Below are 22044 nucleotides of genomic sequence, written 5' to 3'. Positions count from 1 at the left end.
GTCCTAGGTAGGACAACTGATAACACTGGGAAAACAGAAAGCAAAGAGGAAGCAAAAACATTCTTGCTAGCTTAAAAAAATTCTCTAGAAGCAGTAATGAACCGAACCAGCTACACCCAGCAAAAGAACTCTGGGAGATGACTATGAACCTCTACATAGAATTCTCAATCCCTCTAATTTTGTCCGCCTACATTTTGGATTTCCTTCACAGGCTAATTGTACACTATTTCAAAGTCTGATTCTTTTTGTTCAGCAAAACAACTGTTTGGACATGTACACATATATTGTATTTAATATATACTTTAACATATTTAACATATATTGGTCAACCTGCCATCTGGGGGAGAGGGGAAGGAGGGGAAAAATTAGAACAAAAGGTTTGGCAATTGTCAATGTTGTAAAATCACCATACATATATCTGGTAAATAAAAAATATTAAAAAAAAAATCTCTAGGAAAAAAAAAAAGAAAAACTTAAGACCAGGCCAAAAACACAAAAACAGCCAAAATATTAAATGAGAAATGCAAATTAGAACACTTCCCACCAGAGTGACTAATATGACAAAAAAAAAAAAAAAAAAGAAAAAAAAAAGAAAGAAAATGACAAATGTTGGAAGGGAATACTAATGCACCCTTGGGGAAGCTGTGAACTGATCTAATCATTCTGAAGTGCAATTTGAAACTGTGCCCAAGGCGCTATAAAACTGTCCATACCCTTTCCTGCAAAACCACTGCTAGGTCTATATCCCAAAAATATCCAAAAAAGGGAAAGGGGGGGATCTACTGGTACAAAAAACAAAAACAAACAAACAAAAAAAACTATAGGAGCTCTTTGTAGTGGCTAAGAAATGAAAATCAAAAAGATGCCTATCAATTTGGAAATGGCAAGCTGTGGGATATGATTGTAATGGAATATTTATTTTGCTATGAGAAATAACAAACAAGATGATTTCAGAAAAGCCTAGAAAGACTAACATGAACTGATACACAATGAAGTGAAGAGAACCAAGAGAATGTGTACACAGTAACAGTAATCTTGTTGGACAAAGAACTATGAATGATTTAGCTGTTTTCAGCAATATAATGATCTAAGATAGTCCCAACAGACTAAAGATAAAGCAGACTATCCACTTCAGAGAAAGAACTGCTGGCAATTCAATACAGACTGAATCATACTATTTTTCATTTTCTTTTTCTTTTTTTTTTTTTTTATTTGAATCTTCTAATACAAAACGACTAACATGGAAATGTTTTACATAGTTGCATATGTCTAACCTATAAGTAATTGTTATCATCTCAGGGAGGGAGCAAAGAGGGATAGAATTTGGAACTCAAAACTTTAAATATTTAAAAAGAAAACCAACCCTTTCATTTGCTATTAATGGTCTTGGGGGGGGGGGGAATAAATTTTTTTGAGTTTACATTGTAGAGAATTTTTTGTGAGTTATTGTCTGTATCCTGTGTCTTGATTAAAAACAAACAAAAAAAAAAAAAACAAAATAAAAAAAACTAATGACTTTTTCAGCCAAAGGAAAAAGGATGAAAAGAATGAGAATATTTCTGCTAAAAGTTTCAAAACTTTTAGAAGATATGATCTCATTTTTGTGTTCCTAATTCTGACCAAACTGGGAATGCAATAAGAGACAAGAGTGAGAAGTTCCTTTCTCATGTGCAGAAATTTATATATGATAAACTAATCAGATACTATATTTGTGGCTGAATATATAATCTACTTAAAATGGACTTTCAAGTTATTACTGAGATGTTTTAGATATCCTATTGGGTTTGGGAGTGCAGCTCCTTAGGACAATTAAAAGTAAAGACTGTGGAATTTACAACCACCCACCCAAACTTCCCTATTACTCTCTCTTTTCCCTGGAGAGTAAATATTTGTGGTGCTTTAGTATAAAGGAGAAAGGGGGTTTTTCTCCACTAGAGTGATTTTGTAAGTCTTTTCTGGTGTTGAAGAACCAGCTAGGATTCTTTCCAGCTTGGAAAGAAAAAGGCTTTTGGGACTAAAAGTAACAAAATAATTTAACAATGCAAAATATCATATAAAAAATGAACAACTGTGGTCTATGAAAATGATTTGGCAGAATTAACTAAATAAGATTCAGAGTAACCTGAAACTAAAAGACCTTTAATTTGCAAGCTCTTCTCTAACTAGAAGAGATTTTCTTGCCAAAATGAACTGTTTGTAAAACCTGAAAATTTGAATTCAACTAAAGGGAAAGTAAAATGTTTGTAGGAGAAGCTAAGAGTCTTAATAGATGCAGTGCCAGGCCTACAATCAGGCACACAACCCCAAACCCAAATGAGGTTGCAGAGTCAGACAACCACAAAATTTGTGTAATATATTTCAGTTAGATAAGAACATTTGGGCTTATTTACAACATGGATCTAACTGAAATATATTACAAATGAGTAATTTATTCAGAAGATGTTTTGAGACATGGTTTGGAAGCAAAAAAGTAAGTGAGGGGGAAAATACCAGTAAAGGAATACCAGTAAAGGAAAAGTTAAGCATTCAATTGAAAGGCACAACTCTGTAGCTCTTTTCTCCTATTGCTGATTTGTATCCTCTCAATTTTCTGTTTTGGATCACTTCATCATCGACTACCTTTTCTCCTATGTATTACTATCTGTATATGCTTCTGAAAGATGGAGAATGTCACTCAAAATTATGCTACCCTATCTGGGTCTATATTCTTCCTGCTAGATGACAATCTTTCCTGGTTTACATTTATGCATTATGCCACTCTCCTAATGGTTCTTTCAAACCTTTTTTTTTTTTTAAATCTCTCCTCAAATCTCTCAAAGTTCCTTCTCATTTGCCAAGAGCTCCTTATTCACCCTTCTTCCTATCATTCAGATAGATGTCTTCTGTCACAATCTCACCCCCTGCCCTCACACAGGAAGAGGTGGCTCTATGCTTTACCAAAGCAAATTCCTCAACCTGCACAAGTGATCTCATTCCACCCCATCTCCTTTATTATAATTTCCCCCTCCACATCCCCACTCTACCATTACCTGCAATTTTTCCATTTACTGACTCCTTTCCTAATGCCTACAAGCATGCCCATCCTTCAAACATCCTCAAAAAAAGCCCTCATTTGATCATTACATTCCTGCTATCTACTGTCCTATATTTTTCATGATAGGTATCTACTTTTACTTTTTTAACTCCTTACAATCCAGCTTCAGATCTCATTGTTCAGGAGAAACTGTTTTTTCCCAAGTTACCAATGACTTTACCAAATCCAGTGGCGTTTTTTCAATCCTCATTTTTCCTTGACATCTCTCTGCAAACTTTTACATCCCTTCTACTTGATAACATGCTTGTGTCTAGGTCTCTGAGACACAACTCTTTTCTGGTTCTCTTATCAGATCATTTCTGCATCATCAAAATCTACCTCTCCTGCTCTCCAATTTTTGCTGACTTCAGCCTTGCATGTCTGAAAGCCCAGTGTATTTTATATTGAGCATATCCAAAATTCTTTATCCCTCTCCATAAATCCTTGTTTTCTTCTAAATTTCCAAATTATTATCAGAAGTAACACCAACCTCCCAGCCCCTCAGGCTGAAGCTAGGTGCCATCTTAGATTCTCTTTACTATCTTTCATTCTTCATTATGCAGTCTTCTACCAAGGTGGATTTCGCCTTCACAATAGCCTTCAAATACAGCTCCCTAATGTCCTCTGATACTGTTGCTAATATGGGGCACATCTTTATCATTTCATGTTTGTACTGTTGTATCAGCATCAATAGATAGGCTTGCCTTGTGTCTCTCCCCACTACCATCCAGCCAGTTATTTCCCTTAATCTAGGTCTGATCATGTCATACCTATCTCCTCAACTTTCCTGTGAACTCCATTCTACCAACTCGCCATCACATCTGGGATCAAAACATAACCTTCTGCTTGGTGTCCCAAGGCCTTCGGCTCTCACCTCTCTTTCCACCCTTCTTCCTTGGTTACAAGCCAAGACTAGCAGGAGGGAGTGTCGCCAGATGACCATGCTTCAAAACTGCCGAGGTCAAGATGCCACAAAGCACGGATCAGTTCTGTGCCTGTGCCAGTTTAGCCCCGACAACTTACACCAAGGACACAGGGGGTTTCCACCACCAGCGCCATGCCATCCACACGTGGAACCATCAGTTACAGCAGATGGAGAAAGGCTGTAGGTCAGGTCACTGAACTGTGCATGTACACAACGAGGAGATGGATGCACATGTTGCCAGAAGTATCTCAGGACTAGGGAAGCTCCAGAAGAAGCTCCTACACTGAAGGTCTACTGAGCTGTTGTGCAGAGCGCTCTGCCGCACATCTCGGAAACTCGGACCAGTTCCAGCACCATGCCAGGAAACTGAACTGCTTCCACTTGAAGTGTCCAGCTCTGATGAGGTGACCACAGTTTGTGCTTGTCTAAAAGACTCTTTTACGGGGAACTCACACAAAGCAAGGGCTCACATCAAGGTAAGAAGAAGTGATCCAAAGACACTCTCAAGGTCTCTGAAGAACTTTGGAATTGACTGCATGACATGGAAGATACTGTGTGTGCCCACATCAAAGAAGGTGCTGTGCTTTACGAGCAAAGCAGAATTGCATTATTATCAAAGAAAGGTGAGATGCACAAAGTTAGAGATGTCTCCACTCCAAAGAGTCATGTTAGATTATTTCTGCCAGATTTGTGGTACAGCTCACATTGGTCTGAGCAGCCATGGTTGGACAAATTGTATCTTGACTCCAAAATGGTGATGTCATTTTAGTCCTTTTGGAGGATGAATAACCAACCAAGCAATTCATCATTTCCCACTGTTTACTTTGGGTTCCTTGATGTTTATCTATTGGCTCCCAACATTTTCTCTGGCTATCCTCCATGCCTGAAATGCTCTCTCATCCCTGTCTCTAAGTTTCCTTGGCTTCAAGTCACAATTAAAATCCCTTCTTCTCCAGGAAACTTTGTCCAATTCCTAGTACCTATTTCCTACATAGTTTGTTTGTATTAATTTACTTTGTTTGTCTTCCCCAGTAAGTTGTGAACTCCTTGAGAGTACAGAGTGTATCTCCAGTTCCTGGCCTAGTACTTGACACACAGGTACCTAAACTTGGTCACTGGTTAGCAAGGTCTTGATCAGTCGGAAATAAAGAGAAAGCTGGAAGATGATAGAGATCATTTGCAGTGACACAGTACAGAAGTGAAGCTAAGAAGGCAATGAAAAGTGTATAAAAGTGCTCTTAGAAATATAAAAGTTTTTAAAAGCATCTCAATTTTTATTGCCTAACAGCAGGTATAAGGAATTATTGATTTTCATTCAAGCTGAAACAATATAAAGTCCTCAAATTTCCAGCTATAAAAATGAATAGCATGAGACAAAAAAAAAAAAAAAAAGCCTTAGTCAAAATTTTAGATCTCATTGAGATAATAGAATCGGGAAGACATCTGCCAAAGTACAGCAAATGCTTGAGAAAATGCTTGCTTCTTCCCCAAGAAATGAGTTTTGATTTTTCATGATTTCTAAACTTGATTCCACAAATTTTGATTTGTTGTGATGTGAAAAAGTGGCTAAAATCAGTATAATTTAAAATAAAGCAAATTTAAATTGAAATTCATATTGGATTTGATAAATTAGCTCATTAAATTCATAGAGTGGTTATGTTCTGAAAGGTAATTGCTACTGTTACACCTTTAACTAAATATATCAGGTACAGCAGTTATTTTCAAGAATGGTGTTATGTGCCAAATCCTCACTTTTAAAATATAAGCCCATGAAATCAGAGAGGAGCTCTGTAACTTGGCCAATAACTAGAATACACAGAGTAGCCATATATTCACTGAAGTGAAGAGTGAGTTTGGGGTTAGCATGGAATACTAATGAAAAGCAAAAGTGAAGGGAGATATATTCATCACCTTGGTGAATGACTAAAATAGAGAGACAGAGGTAGCAGGATTTGAGAATGTTAAATAATGGTGAGCTCTGTGGATTAAAATGGTGATAAGTATGAAACATTACAGAATCAAATTTAGGCAGAGCCTCAGAATTTTAAACTGTCTTTGCAGTTGGATAAAAGTTCTCTCCTTCAATATACTCAATAAGTAGTAAACCTGCTGTTTTTCAGAGATAATAGCCCATTTCTTTTTGAGCAGCTCTGATTGCTATTTGGTTTTCCAAATATGTTTTTAAATATGCCTCTTGCAACTTTTCACTCATTTCTCCTAATATTGCCATCTAGACATAAGCATAACAAATCAAATCTTTCTTCCATGTTAACAGCTTTTCAAATCATTTAAATAAGCTGTCATACCCACTTCCTCAATATTTCCTCCCCAAACATCCCCAGTTCTTTCAATTGATTATTATATATTTTCATCTCAAGACCTTTGACCTTAATCACTCTGCTTCTAAACTATCTGTAGTTTACTGATAACCTTCTCAAGTTCTGATTAAAATGGAACCATTAATATCCCTTTTCTGTATACTACAAATACCCAACGGATCTATGATTCTATCAGCATAAACATCCTCTCTGAACAGTCTGAATCTACCTTGTTTTTCCAACAATGGTTGAGCTTACATCTCTCCAACTTTTCAAAAAAATTTTTCTAGGAAAAGTACAATTTTGTTATATACATATATATATATATATATATATATATATATATATATATATATATATATATATATATATATATTTTAGCTAGGCTAGCATATGTGTGTGTATACACATATATATATGTATGTAAATCCACACTGATCTATCAACAAATGTTTATTAAATATCAACACTGTTCTAGGCATTTTACAAAGATGAAATTCCTTTCTGTTATGAAAGCAAGAATTTTGTTGAAAGAGAGCCTTTAAGATGGAATTTTGCTGTGCCAAATTTGGGGATGTGGGAAAGAATGGAGAAAAGTCTCCTGAAAAATATATTTGAATTGAAGCTTGAAAGAAGTTATGTGAATAAGCAGGGATGAGGAAAGAAAAAGAATGTCAAAAGAATATCAAGCTTGAGAGAGGGAGTGTGTGTGTGATAGAGACAGAGACAGAGAGAGAGAGAGAGAGAGAGAGAGAGAGAGAGAGAGAGAGAGAGAGAGAGGAGAGAGAGAGGTCATAGCCAATGAAAAAGTACACAATGAGAAAGATGAAGTACTGTGAGAACAGCAGAGTACACCAGAATGGATGAATTATTCAGTATATGGAGTAAAGACTAAGAGTAAGTTTTGGAAAAGTCTTCAAATGACAAAGAGAAAATTGTATATTTAATATTAGTAGTTACAAGAAGCTATTGGAATTTGAGGTGTAAAAAGATGAGACCTGCCTTTCAAGAAAATCACTTTGGCATCTAAATAGAGAACAGATTGGAGTTAAGGAAACCCAGGCAAATTAAAACAATCCTGGAAAGAAGTGGTAAGGATTTATAACATAGTTTTGGATGTGGAGAGAAGTAATACATATGTTATGAAGGTAGATAAAACTATCTTAACAAAGAAGAGTCAAGGATGACAAAGTTGAAAGCACATTAATAAATTGCAAGCATCCAGAGTTCAACGATGAGAGTAGTGAAAAGGCATTGAATCCATATCATCATGAAAATCAGCTTAAGGAACTTCAAGTCTTCAGGTAAATAAAAATCACATGTTGCCATGTGATCGTCACGTATTACAATTACTTCACGTATCTACAAAATAATTACTATCCCCACCTCCACCAACCCACCTTTGAAAATTGAAGCTGTAGCAATAATAACTGTTGCAAAGGAAAAAGAGGTAAATTTTCTCAAAAACTCTATAAATCTCAAAATTAAATCAACACAATTATGACTTAATGACTTCAGTTTCCAAGATGGAAATGCATGAAAACAATGAGGAAAATAGCAATTAGAAATAATAAAAAAGATCAAATTTTTGAAGGCTCCATGGAAGCCTCATTTCTCTATATCATTAATACTTCATTTAAGAAAAGAATCTATAGGTGTACAGTATAGCAAACAAGCACCAAGACATAAGAAAAAGTGAAACATTTTTAACAGAGAAAATTACTCATGATTGATATGAAAATCATCAAATTTTTTTCCTCTAGTATGAAGTTAAATTAAGTCAAGTCCTTGAAATGTTTAGTGATGAAAAAAGACAACAGAAGATGAAATACATGTGGAACCATCTTTAAAACAAACTCTTTTCCTCATAAAGACAAAGCAGTTACTATATTTGGACTCTTAAATGACAATTCTCAATATGTTTACAAAAGAACCAACAATAAAACTAAAACAAAGAACTAGATTAGATAAAGTATAGAAAGAGATCCATGTTGAAGAGAACACAATCATAAGAGCTCTGAGGGACTGAATCTTACCTGAAAAGCATAGGAGGAAGAAAGTAAAGATCCACAGAAAAAAATTAATAGAACTACAAACCTACTAACATGCTTTCTAATCTTAATAATCCAGTTGCTTTGAAAGTATTCTCTATGGTTATTTTCTGAACAATGTTAAAGATGTGACCTTTTGTAGAATATTACTTGATAATCAAGTAATATTCTACAAAAGGTCACATCTTTAACATTATACATCTGACTAAAAGGCATAAAAGAAAAAAAAAAGTAAATGGGGCTAAGTGATTGGCCTAGGGTTATACAACAACTACTTGCCTCAGACCAGTTTTGAATTCAGGAAAATGAACTTTCCTAATTTCAAGCCTAATACTTTATCTACTATACCCCCTAGTTAACTGTTTGTTAAAAATCATTTTATTCTATACTGCAACATAACATCCTAAAGGTTCTTTCAACAAAACTTGTCTCAAAAATATAGCTCATTCTTTATAATTATATGTTTAGTGCTTAAATCAGTTTAAAAAAAAAAAAAAAAGCTTAATGAATGCTTGATCAAAATAATTTTATATTCCTGAAGAACAAACAGGCAAAATTTGACTACTCTGATCATAAATATCATGAATGGCTTAAAAGAGATGTATGCTCAATAAAGATATTTAGCATTGTCCTAAGGGAGAGAGAGACAACAAGAGTGTTAATAAACAACACTGTTCTGGTTGCATCATACTCCCAAACACTGTAGAATCTCTTGAAAGAGAACTGTTAAACCAATCACGAGTTTCAATCCATATATATAATGCCAATGGTTATTTTGAAGATAATTATAAATTAAACAAATTAAGAACCTACAAAGTTCTTCCATCACTACATATATCTTGGATAGAGAATACAAACAGACAATAAGGCCTAAAATTAAACAGCTTATTTCATATTGCCTTTGGAAAATTGCAAGCTTCACTTAAAGACTTCTGACTTCTCCCAGAAACAAAGGTCTATCTCTTGAATATCAATATTTTACCATCGTTTTTGAATAGCTAACTCCTGAATACTACAATCTTTGAAAAATTTAAAGTAACCAACCATTCAGGTAACACTGAAAGGGTAGGCAGTGGCTGTGTCCAGATTTCCTCATATACATATTCTTAATATACATTGCATCTTTTCTCTATCCTTAATTCTTTACCAATCATTCTCCTTTCTAAATATGGTGCACCCTTCTGGAATCATATTCTAGACATTGATTGTAGTCAACCAAATTTGAGTTATCTCTTATTTCAAATTTACCCTCTGACATCACAATCTAATTCATCTTCTTTCTTACTCATACTTGGTACATATGCACAAAGATATGTGAAGCTTGATGTTTTACTAATAGTTCTTTCCTTTAAGTTTATCTCCATGAATTTGGGGTATCTCTAATCCTTTTATTACTACATTGTAAATACCCCAATATCTGTGCCTATGAGCAGTTTTCTACTTTCAGTTAAAGTTTTTATTTACATGTACAAGCTTCCAAAAAAAAATATTTATCATCCCTTGTTAGGTATACTCCACATACCATTCTGCCAAGGCAGAATGACATGAGACAAGAGTAGAGGAAAAGAACGTAAATCAAATCCAAATCTGTAAAGGTGGAAATGGTGATACGGAAAAAATGGCTAAAATTAATTTTGTAATTAACTAGTTCCCAATATGTCCTTTGCAGAGGAAGGTGCTCTACATATTTTAAGTTATTTTAAATTTGTCATTATACCTATTGATTTCCATTCTGAAATTGTTGGTTAAAGGGGGAGTGATGAAGCAAAGAAGAATTGGACAATAATTGCATATCCATTTAGCAAGACTGTTTACTCCAATTGAAGCACTAAGTATTTCATGGATGAGCAGTAAAAAATGATAGGTGAAGAATTAACACACATTCAAATCAAGAGGCTTACCAAATAACTTGAGTTCAATTTCATGAATATCATTCTCTTTTGGCTCTAAGCAACCACATATATCTACCCCACCATTTAAAGTTCTACAATTCCATTGTTCATATTCTAATTCTAGAGCTGGTGAAAGGTTTCTGCCCTAGTGCCTAAGATAGAATGAAGCCTCAAACCTCATCTCCATATTTCATGTATGTAAAAGTTATGCAGATAAATAAGGATACAACTCAACTAACAGGACTAAATGTGGAATATTTTCAAGATAAGCTTTAAAGAGTGTTGTAGTGGCACCTGGTTTCCAAATCTATCTCTTTCCATTCCTTTCCAAATCCCAAGATTCTAAAAGAATTTTATTCCACTAACTTAAGGCTTTTTTCCCCCAGATTGTTTCCTTTAGGATATTTGCATTTTAAGATGTTTACTTCTGATTTTTTTTTTTTTTTTTTTTTTGCTAGTGTCATTTAAATGCCACCATATCCTCCTTACTATCACAACCCCTACGTAGTGGGAATGAAAACCAACTGTCTGGCAATAATAATAAATCCAGTTAATATTTTATACCAGCATCAAATGCCACATGATGGGGCTTTTAGCTATTCTGTAACATGTAACATCCTTTTAAGGTCCCAGTGAATGTTCAAAATACTTGTATGATATCACATCCTATTAGATTGAATTCAATATGACAACACTTAATAAGTGTTTACTTGCAACAGAGTAGAAAATAAAATAACATGTCACACCTAAAACTAACTTAAAACCATTTAATGGCTTATCAAAGCAATCCTTTCTGATAGCTATTTGTTGGGGACAAAAATAAAAATCAAGAAAAACAAAGTTTGTAAAACACCAACCAACATATCAAAAAAGTTTAAAGCACTTAGGAAATTCTCATTCATCACCCCTTTAGGCACTGTAATTTTGAAAATATTCAAAATAGTTTTTCAAAATATTTTTAGTTCAAGTCAAAAATAGTAGAAAGTTATCTATCCTTTGTTTGGACAAATCATTCCCAATACTAGTTCTAGGCTATTTCAAAGAATCAGAATATAATCCCAAGACAAAATCTGTTCATGCTTTTAAAAGTATTAACATTTCTTTCAAATTACAGGCAAAAACAATTCTTTCAAAAATATATTCTTAAATCAAAAACATATTTCTAAATCATTAAAGTTTCTGTTTATTAGACTTAATATCCCCCTCCCCTTTCCTCCATTAGCAAGTTATTATTATTGGGTAAACTCTGAGAAGTGATTAGCCAAATGTGCTTTCCCAACTGCAATTCACAATATGAACTTCCCCCTTTGCCTAACCAAAAAATGTAATGTTTCTTATTAGTCAGGCTTTATTTGTAAGATGCATGTCCCGCTTAAGTTCAGCATACTTACCTTTGAACTAGAGAACCATTAACACAAGATGTCTATTAGCCTTCCCAATTTTCACTACTAGGCGAGACTTTTGGTGATTCTCATTATATACCATTTTATTCTTTCTTTGGCTGTGTTATCTCCCACCTCTGCTGTACATTTCTGTGAGAGAACCTTGGATTACAAAATGATTGATAAAAATTGAAACAAAAATCAAATATCCTAAGGATAGCCCCAATTTAAAAAATTTAAATTTAAAATAGTCAAATAGTTTGTAGTGTTTTGGGAACATGCAAAATGTATGTAAATATTTAAGTGATTTCTTTTAACTTAAATGTGGCATTCTGGAAAATCCTATCAAGTAATAGTAGGACAAATTTAATAATACTTGGTCATCTTAGGTATAAAACTTTGGTATAATCTTCACATGAAGAATGAATTCTTTTATATTTGTAGAGACTGTTCTTTCTCCAGTTTTGTATTTCTTGTTCTCATCATAACCCACCCATCATTTTCCAACAATATTATGTGATGTTTCTGCCACAAAATTTCCATCCTGATGGTTTGTTGTACAGAAGACCCTCTGGATTTGGATCAGCAATCAAAAACTAAACTGTTGGTAGAAATAAAGGAGGCCTTTTATGTACCACTTCAGCTCCTCTGAAGTTTTCAAAGATTCTGTGAATTAAATTGCCAACATTACCCCATCTGTTCTGGTGGGAAAATATGTGTCCCCAAATGTAAAAAAAATAATGTGAGAAAATACAGTTCTTTAGGATAAAGAAGATACATAGTTTTCTGTTTAAAGAAATATTTTTGTAACTCAATCATTTTCAAAGACAAAACTGGACCAAGCAAATCACTATTAACACAAATATGTAGTTTCCAATGTTAAGGAAAAACTCTATAAAATACTGCCCCCTACCCCACTCCTCGATTCCAATGTGGAACGTAAAGATGTCATACTTACCTTAATGATTCTCTGAGAAAACAATCACATTCAATGCCTTAAATAAAAAATAGACCTCAAAATATGCCTAACAAGGTAAGGGGCTTGTGTTCAGTCACAAGACATTTTTTTAGTGGACATATAAATTGAACTGCTCTTTCATCAAAAAGAATAACACACCATAAAACATGACATATCTATAGTGGCTTTTCTATTTACTTGAACTTCTTTGTATTACTATTTTAAATCCTATATGGATCTTAGTAGAGGCAGCATTGTGTAGTATAAAAGAGAATTGCCTTCAAAGTCAGGAAATCCTGGGATTGTGGGACATACTTTTTAAAAACTGCCTGAAAACCAGGTGTTGATTTTACTGAGAGGACTTTACTCACCAAGAGGTGAGTAATTGAAATCACAGCTCTGGTCCAAATGTTACATTACATTGTATGTGTATATGTATATATAATACACAAATATAGAGTAATATTACATACCTTTATAACTAAAATGGTAGAAAGGGTAATTTTATTGGAAAATGTTTTGATGAGATTTTTTTTTTCATTTCAGCAAATGTAAAGTATCAGTTAACTATTTCCACTGTTAAAACTTAAAAGAAGTAGAATTTTTTGTTTCATTTGCCCCAAATCATATTCTAGGGGATGTCTTTAATATACCATAATCTGTGCATTTTTTATCTCAATAAAATATAATTTCTTTAAAATAAGTGTGAATGGTGTCCTCATCAGTAGTCAGTCTGAAATCTAGTTTCCACCATAAAATTAGCAATGGAAATGCTCAATTCCATGATCTTAAATAGAGGTCAGTTAAAAGGAAAGGAGATAGAAAAAATTTGCCATCTACTTTGAAGAGAACTTTTTCTTACTTTTGTTGATTTTTCTATTGGAATGTTTACACAAAAACATCAAAAAAAAAATTTTTTTAAAATACCCATCTCCAGCAATTCCCACCAAAACCTTGATTACTTGCTAGATGAAAATTATTTGTTTTCCCCTTAGTGACATAGGGATGATGGAAATAAAGAATACAATAGCAATGATAAAGCTAATATTAATTTTGTAGGTCAGAGAATTTTTACAATCTAATTGATTTAAGAACACTTTCCAATGCTCATTAAATAAACATAAATATCAATTTCCAGAATTTTAGGAATCAGTTGTTTGTTTGTTTTTTTAAATGCTATTGCCTACATAGAAGTCTTTTGTTACTTGTAAACAAATATTTCAGGGAGTTGCCTACATGCCTTACATAAAACTAACACTATCTTACCAATCTGCCTTTATCAGAAAAGGAAAAAAAAAAAAAAAAAAAAGACCAATTTTTTTCACATGACCAAAGCTATTACTAAAAGCTAATGTCTAAAAAAAAATGGATATTTTAGAAAAGGAAATATTTTCTGGCTATTTTAAAAGTAATATGCTTAAATTACTCTGAAACACATAAGAAATGTGCCTAAAATTTCACAGTCTATTTGGGAAAGTAACCAGAAAGTTTAAATAATACTTTTTTCAAAGTAGTTCAAACTACACATATAATCATCTAATCTTTATATCTGAATAAAAACTCAGAAATCAGAAGACTAGTGTATTAAGCTTTAAAAAAAAAAAAAAAAACTCAAAATGATCTGTTAAACCTCCAACTTTTACTTTCAGAATTTTTTGAAGCCTATGTCAATGTAACTAATATTTTTACATATTTGACTAAAGTTATACCCAGTATACCTACCAGACCATTACCTGGACCAGGGTAATTGCATAGGAAGATTTTTACTATATTTACATTTTTTTTAAATTAAAAAAAAGTATAGTAAAGAGTCTGAGGACAAATTATTCAACTGTTTATCATACATAAGACTGCATGACTATAATACAAAGGGCGTTTCTTTTTTCATTTAACGTTACAATATACACAGCAAGTCTGGACTAGATCTTACAATCTGAACACAGGTATTTAACCTTTTCCATGCTGTTTATGTTTACAATGCACATTAGTCCTGTAACCAAACTGTGTAGTAAAGCACACAAAACTGGACTGTAACATAACACAGTATGCAGAAGCATTGGATTTTATGGTTTTTATGTAAATATTGGTTTCAAAACTGCTTTAATTTTTGGTGCTTCCTAAGATGTGGCAACCAGCACAGAAAAAAAAAAAATGACCTGACCCATAAAATATCTTAACTTTATATACCAAGACAGCAGTAACTATTGGATTCTTTTTTTTAAATATTGCTATACTCAAGATGACAACCTTTCATTCATTGTAAACTTCTGTGAACTGTTGAGTTCAAAAATTGTCACCCACAGGCTTGATATTTTAATACGAAATAAATAAGGATCCTTCGATTAAAAAAAAAAGTTTTATAAAACTGATATTTCCAAGTATCCATTCACATTTACACATATTGGGCCTCCTCTTTTCAAGGTCTTATATATAAAAACCTGTTTTGTTCAGAAAAAAAAAATTTGACCATGTCAGCCACATGGAAACGACTGATAAAAAGTATATGCTGTTCTGCTAAGTTATTTTTAACAGGGTTTATTGGCAGAGGTAGATTACTGCTTCTTTTCTAGGCTTTTTTTTTTTTTTTTTTTATATCCTGGACAAATAAATAACCTATCTTCATTCTCACAACTCGACCACTCAGAAATATTGGTCAATTTTAAGTGGGAACACAAATTTAGCAACTGCCAGACTGTGTTACATTAAGGCAGCATAACCTCAAACTAGGCACCTGTTAAATACAGCCTGTTAACTTCAGGACATACATGAGCTTTTTGCTTCACTCATGGTAACACTTTGGGACCTGTTGGTGCAATCAAGGTCTTACTTTCAAGTTTACAAGAATGTTAATCAGGAATACAAGAAACTACTGCTGGTTTCATAGCTTCTAGATCTTGTGTCCCTTTTCCCTTCAGAAGCCTGAAGACATTTATAATGTTAACAGATGTTATAGTCTTGAATTAGATGTCAATCTATTATGTTCAGTACACAGATCGTTATAAATGTATTGGCTATGAATTCAACAACAGTTCCAGTTTTGTTTAAGCAATAGTACAGCCATAATTTTCAACTGACATTTAAAAATGGTCTAGTTACACCTTGTGTCAAAGTGCAGAACTGCTACATTATTGGTTACAGACATCTATGTGCTATAAAAACAGCTTTGGTACAATAAATTATCAAAAAAAGAAAATAAATTTTTGTAAAATTCACAGCATAATTGTGAGGCAAAAAAAGCAGTCACATAAAATTCTGCATTTTTTAAAATGTTCAGGATGAACAGAAGACATCTTTGTGCAGAAGTAATGGTGGAGATACCACGTGCCGAGAAAAAGCAAAAGAAAAAGTAAAAAGCAGGAAGGGACACAGCTGTAGCTATTTCCATCAAACGCAAACCACTACTTCTGTGACCTTCAACCAATAAGGAAGTCAACTTTATGACACAAAGTGACCTTGCAATACCTTACAATTAGTGGGTCACAAAAGTCTATTTTAAAAGAAAGGCCTCTTGAATTACCCATTCTCTGTGTTTTCAGCATTAAGGACTGTCTGCAAAAGCATGTCCAATAGTGATTGCATTTGAAATGGTAGGCTCTTCTAACTTAGAGTCCAAATCCATAAGGCCAAAGGTTATCCCAAAGACCACCAATTAGACCTCCCCAGGACTGGCCAAAACTGACCCGTTGATTGCTTCTCAGTGCACCTTAGTTATGAGGCCAGCCATGTTCCAAATACTATCTGACTCTGGTCTATAAAATGAGACACAGAATCCCATTATAATTGCTGCTTTGATCCTCAGTAGGTTCAGAAAAGGAGAATTCTGATCACCGCCACTTAGCATGCTTAATGTGCCTAAAAAACTCCAATACAACTGTCCCTTTGTAGAGCTGAATATATTTTGTGTAATCTGAAGGTCCCTCTTCCTTACAGTACTGCATAACTGTGCCCAAGTGTGTTTGGAGGTTTAAAAAACCCAAATAACCCCACCCCCCACCCAAAAAAACCCTCATGGGGCCCTTTTTGTAAATTATATGCAGTGACTTTTTATTTTAAAATTAGTTGGCAAATGACTAAGACCAACATCTGAACATTAACTTTTGTAGAATAGAAAGACAAAAACACTATGATTGAGATGTGGCAAGTTAAAATTGGGGAGGCAAAAGATGAGGTAACACCTCTGAGATATCCATTAAGATGGGTTTAGACATGGCTCTTAAAAAAAAAAAAAAAAAAAAAAAAAACACTTTACTGTCCCTTTGCAATCTTTTCAAGTTTAAAAAAATAGTCAGCTTTGCCCTCTTGTAGCGGTTCAGTGTGTTAAACTCCTTCTGATTCAAGCAGCTTTGCACTTGTTTTTGGAAAAAAACACCACTTCTATAAAAACACACAAGAAACAAACAAGTTTCAATTTAGTCACGAGCTAGCCACAGGACTTTGTTGAACACAAACTCCTGTCATAGGAGATTCTTCTCTATCAATTCCTTGCCTCATAGCCAGATGTCCTTCAGTCATGTAATGTGTAGGACCTGTATTGGCAGAAAATTGGTATGCTGGATGTCCAGTTATGCCAGTCTCCTGGCGGGGATTGGAGTAGACTGTTAAATTAACATCCATAGCTCCATTCTGTCCAAAGTCCAAGGTATTAGCAACCACTGGGCGATTCTGGTAGGCTTGATTACCTTGGTTACCAGTAGAGGAGGAAGATGTAGAGGAAGAAGTAGTTGAGGAAGACAGGGATGTCATGGAGTGGTGACTATGGCCAACTTCCATAGAATCTTGGGTGGAGGAGCTGTTTGTTGGAGAATTGTAGACCCTTGGCCTGGTCCGGTTACCCAAGGCTTGTTGTCCATGATGATGGTGATGGTGGTGGTGGTGGTGATGATGATGGGAGCTGTTTCCATGATGATGATGTAATGCATTCTGTTGAGGGGCTACATGAAACGCTGTTTCTTGAACTGGATGAGTTTCAACAGTAACTTGTGTAGGCGCTTCAGTGCCTGACCAACCAAGAGGAGCTGGAAATTGCTGGCGCACCTGTAGAAATTAACATAAAGATCTACATTTGACTTCTAATTCAACAGCAACAACACTAAGATAGTACGCAAATTGAGAGGAGGGAAAAATGAAGGAATTTGGCAGTTTTATCACACAAATTTTAAGTCTATAAATAAAAATATATATATAACATGCAATACATAAATAATTCATAAAGATGATCCAACTATCTCTCCCATCAATAAAGACATTGCCTTTTTAACTAATTACAGAAGTCATAGATTAAAACATGGACTGATCTATTAATCATTTTCAAATTGTTTAGGCAGATTGAAAATATGAAATATTAATCTCCAGTGAAAATAACTTTACTTTTGTTAAATACACAGTAATTTTGGTAGAACAGGAATAAGCTGATTTAATTATAGACTACTAAAGGCATATTTAATTTGCCAAATAATAAACCAGAAACTCAGCATAAATGCCACAATGAAAACTATAGATCATTTCATCTAATTTTCAATTTCTAAATGAAAAAAACTAAAGCAAAGAAAGGAAAATTGATTTTTCCAAGGTTACATGAGAAAACAGTATATCTTGAACCTAAATCTTCTGTTTCTAGTCTGCCAAATATTCTCCCAGAACAGAAAATATATTGCAATGAAAATCAAATAATGTTCCTTTAAGTCACAAATACTTGAGTAAGGTGAAAGACAACTTGGAACCAATTTATTTAAAAAAAAAAAAAAAAAAAAAAAAAAAAAAAAAAATGGAAGCCAACAGAAAATATCTTAAAGGCAACAGGTCCTGAATGTCTTCAAATATTACATCAAGTGGTGTTCTTCTTTGCAAAGTATAGAGTGCAATGATCAACTATAAACAGATCCAATGAAATGGTAAAATCAATAGATGGTATCATAGCCAGATTTTAGTGTAATCAGTATGATCTTTAAACAGTTACCCAATATTATCAATATAATACATCTTAAGAGCTACTGAAGTAATCAGTATATTCCTTTATTCCTTAGCATTTTTTTTGGGGGGGGGGAGGGGGGGTTAAGAGTATACCTGAGGACTGTGTGTTTCACAGTCCATTGCTTGGACAGCAGCTGTAAAGTGACCACCACTATGCCGATGCTGATGTGTTGGATCTGACCGGGCCCTTCCACTGTTGCTTGTCCCTGAAGATCCACCTTAAAAGAACCAAAATACAATAAAGTCTCCTTTTGTAAAAATAAAATTCTAAAACTTACACTAAATTAGAAAACAAGTCTTATGACACACCTTGGAATGGTCTAGCTAAAACCATACTTTGTCAGCCATCAATCAATAAGTTCAAGTAATTTTGTCCAAAACTTTAAAATGTGGAATTTTGCCATTTTAAAAATATGATAAGCAGTAATATAAAAATGAACAAAAAAATTTCAAGATTGTAATGAAACATTTACCTGAGCTTGAAGATGTACTAGAGGTGGTTCCTGAAGACTGTGACTGCTCCATAGCAGGACTTGTAGAGACACTGTTACTTGTATTTGTACCTTCATCTGCTGTTTTCTTAAAAAAGCTATGCTGCAGGGCATAATATGGTTGAATTCTAGTCTTAGGGTCATAATCGAGCATCCTTAAGATGAGGTCTTTGAACTTCAAGTAGTCTGCTACAGTATGTCCAGATTCCCCAGCACGACGTCCCCCAGGTCCTCCTGTTTCTACTCCAAGAATATTATGAAGTTTGCGGGTTCCTGGTGGTTTATACTCCTATGAAAAGTGAAGGGAAAAAAGGTTTTCTTCAACTTTGAAAGAAAATCTAATCAAACAGTAAATTAAATTAAAATGCAATATTTACACTTTTACTCAAAATATAACAATATGCTGAAGCATCTTTATATATTAAAACAAACATTATTTATATATAATAAAGTTCAAGAAATTTTGATTGCGACACATTGCTACAATGTGATGGCAGGCACCATACTCAAAGCACAAAAGTACTAAGTACTGAAATTGCTCTAAATCTCAAAAACAGCAACTGGCATTGTGACTAATAATTTTTACTAATTTAATGGGAAAATGAAACATTTTAAATTATTTTTATTTTAAAATATTTACATATTTAATAGTGATTTTCCTTAGGCAGAAATTACTTAAAGCCTAAGTTCCTAAGACAATGCTATGAATAATAGTTACATTTTTAGGAATGTCAAATTTAATTTCTTTCAATAAACATTTATTAAGTTCCTACCACATTTCAGGAATTGTGCTAATGACTAGAGATATAAAGTAAAAGATGAAAAAGATCCTGCTTTTAAGAAGCTTATCTTCCGCTAGGGAAGGAAGGAAGGAACAACATGTCTATATGGATAAATAAATGTAGACTGCATACAATGTAAAATACACAGAAATTTTAGTGGACTAGGGATAATAGCAAAAATTGGAAAGGGCTTCTTGATAAAGATAATAACTGGGGCAGTTAGGTGGCGCAGCGGATAGAGCACCAGCCCTGAATTCAGGAGGACCCGAGTTCAAATCTGATCTCGGACACTTAACACTTCCTGGCTGTGTGACCCTGGGCAAGTCACTTAACTCCAGCCTCAGAAAAAGATAAAAAAATAAAATAAAATAAAAATAAAATAAAGATAATCATTGAGCTGAATTTAAAGTGGAATGAGATTCCAGGTAGAGAACAACTTGTACAAAAGTTAAGGAGTCTGTCAATATACAGTTAGACTAAGGTCCTACTATGTGACAATCACTATACTAAACACAGATAGAAGAAGAAGGAAGAAGAAGAAGAAGGAAGAAGAAGAAGAAGGAAGAAGAAGAAGAAGGAAGAAGAAGAAGAAGGAAGAAGAAGAAGAAGGAAGAAGAAGAAGAAGGAAGAAGAAGAAGAAGGAAGAAGGAAGAAGGAAGAAGGAAGAAGGAAGAAGGAAGAAGGAAGAAGGAAGAAGGAAGAAGGAAGAAGGAAGAAGGAAGAAGGAAGAAGGAAGAAGGAAGAAGGAAGAAGGAAGAAGGAAGAAGGAAGAAGAAGAAGAAGAAGAAGAAGAAGAAGAAGAAGAAGAAGAAGAAGAAGAAGAAGAAGAAGAAGAAGAAGAAGAAGACAAAACGCAGTCCCCATTCTTAAGGAGTTCAGAATCTAACAAGATTTAACAGGTGAGAGACATAATAAGGTAAGGAAAGCAATCTGACTGGAGCATATAATGAAACTGAAACATGAAATTCTAAAAAGATAAGAATAAGCCAGAGTGTGCAAAATGTTAAATGTCCAACATATAAGTTTATATTGTATTTAAGGGCAATGAAGAACTACTGAAGCTTTTAGAGCAAGCTTTTGGCATGATCAGAGCTTTGGACCTTAGACACATCAAAGTATCATCAAAATAGCACTGGGAAATCAGAGGTATTTTAATCAAATTTCCTCAACGTGCAGATGAAGAAACTGAGGCCAAGGAAGATAAAATGATTAATCCAAGGTCACACAATATTGTATCAATTCTAAGATTTCAACCCAGTTTTTCCAATGCCAATTTATTGTTCTTTTCCCTGTATAATATGGCTGCTGTAGGATAATGAAGGGGTAAGAGATGATTAGGGCACAAACAAGGATGGTTTTAGTGTGACTGTCAAGAGTAGAGAAAGTATGAAAGATACGACAGAGGCAGAATCAACAGGACTTGGCAACTGGCTATTTATATGGGGAATGAGTGAGAATGAAGTGCGAAAGATGTCTCTGATGTTCAGACCCCAGGTAAATGGAAAACAGTGGTACCTTTGACAAAAAAGAGGTAAATTTGTGTATATTGGGGAAAGCAGGAGAGAGGAATAGAAATTACATTTTGGACATGATGATTTTGGAATATCTTTAGTCCATGGAACTGTCCAGAAGGCAGTTGGTGACACAGAACCAAAATTCAGGAGAGAGATGAGAGTTGCTTTAAAGTGTATTTGGTAACACACTGCATAGAGATCATGGAAAACATAGAAGCATTATGAAATCACAAAGAAAAAAGGTGAAAAAGAGAGTCTAGGGCAGGACCCTAGAATAAAGCCAAACACAAGGGATAAAATGTAGGTGATGATTTAGCAAAGAGTTGAGAAGGAAGAGGCCAGCAAGTATGAAGAGAATGAGAGAGATCAGTCATGAAACTCAGCAAATATAGTAATCCATTAGAAAGGAGTAGTAAAAAAATAAATAAATAAATAATACAAAAAGCTGCGGAGAAGTCAAGAAGAATATAGTATAATATACTTGGTTCTTTTTAACAATGAGGTGATTGAATGTGGCTCACAACATAGTATTTTCACCTTTTTTGTTTTGATTTTTCTTGTGCAGCAAAAGTATGGAAATATGTTTAGAAGAACTGCATGTTTAAAATCTATTGAATTATTTGCTGTCTAGCAAGGGCTGGGAGAGAGAAAAATTTGGAATATAAACTTTTGTAAAGGTAAATGTTGA

At 34.0% G+C, this 22044-nt stretch overlaps 1 protein-coding gene across 1 annotated transcript in view; it reads right to left on the bottom strand.

Annotated features, from left to right (window-relative positions):
• The window catches only part of DYRK1A (dual specificity tyrosine phosphorylation regulated kinase 1A), a 288823-nt gene that overhangs the window by 127495 nt on the left and 139284 nt on the right, over positions 1 to 22044 (bottom strand). Inside the window, exons 11-13 of the mRNA XM_074300646.1 lie at positions 19043 to 19349; positions 18663 to 18787; positions 10269 to 17633 (exon numbers count right to left, since the gene is read on the bottom strand). Coding sequence (XP_074156747.1) covers positions 17013 to 17633; positions 18663 to 18787; positions 19043 to 19349 — 1053 coding nt within the window. The 3' untranslated portion in view covers positions 10269 to 17012. The remainder of the gene's footprint in view (positions 1 to 10268; positions 17634 to 18662; positions 18788 to 19042; positions 19350 to 22044) is intronic.

The sequence above is a fragment of the Sminthopsis crassicaudata genome, chromosome 3 (assembly GCF_048593235.1).
Source record: "Sminthopsis crassicaudata isolate SCR6 chromosome 3, ASM4859323v1, whole genome shotgun sequence".
Classification (NCBI taxonomy): domain Eukaryota; kingdom Metazoa; phylum Chordata; class Mammalia; order Dasyuromorphia; family Dasyuridae; genus Sminthopsis; species Sminthopsis crassicaudata.
The sequence above is the reverse complement of the archived record's forward strand: the minus strand, read 5'-3'. Positions and strand labels throughout refer to the sequence as shown.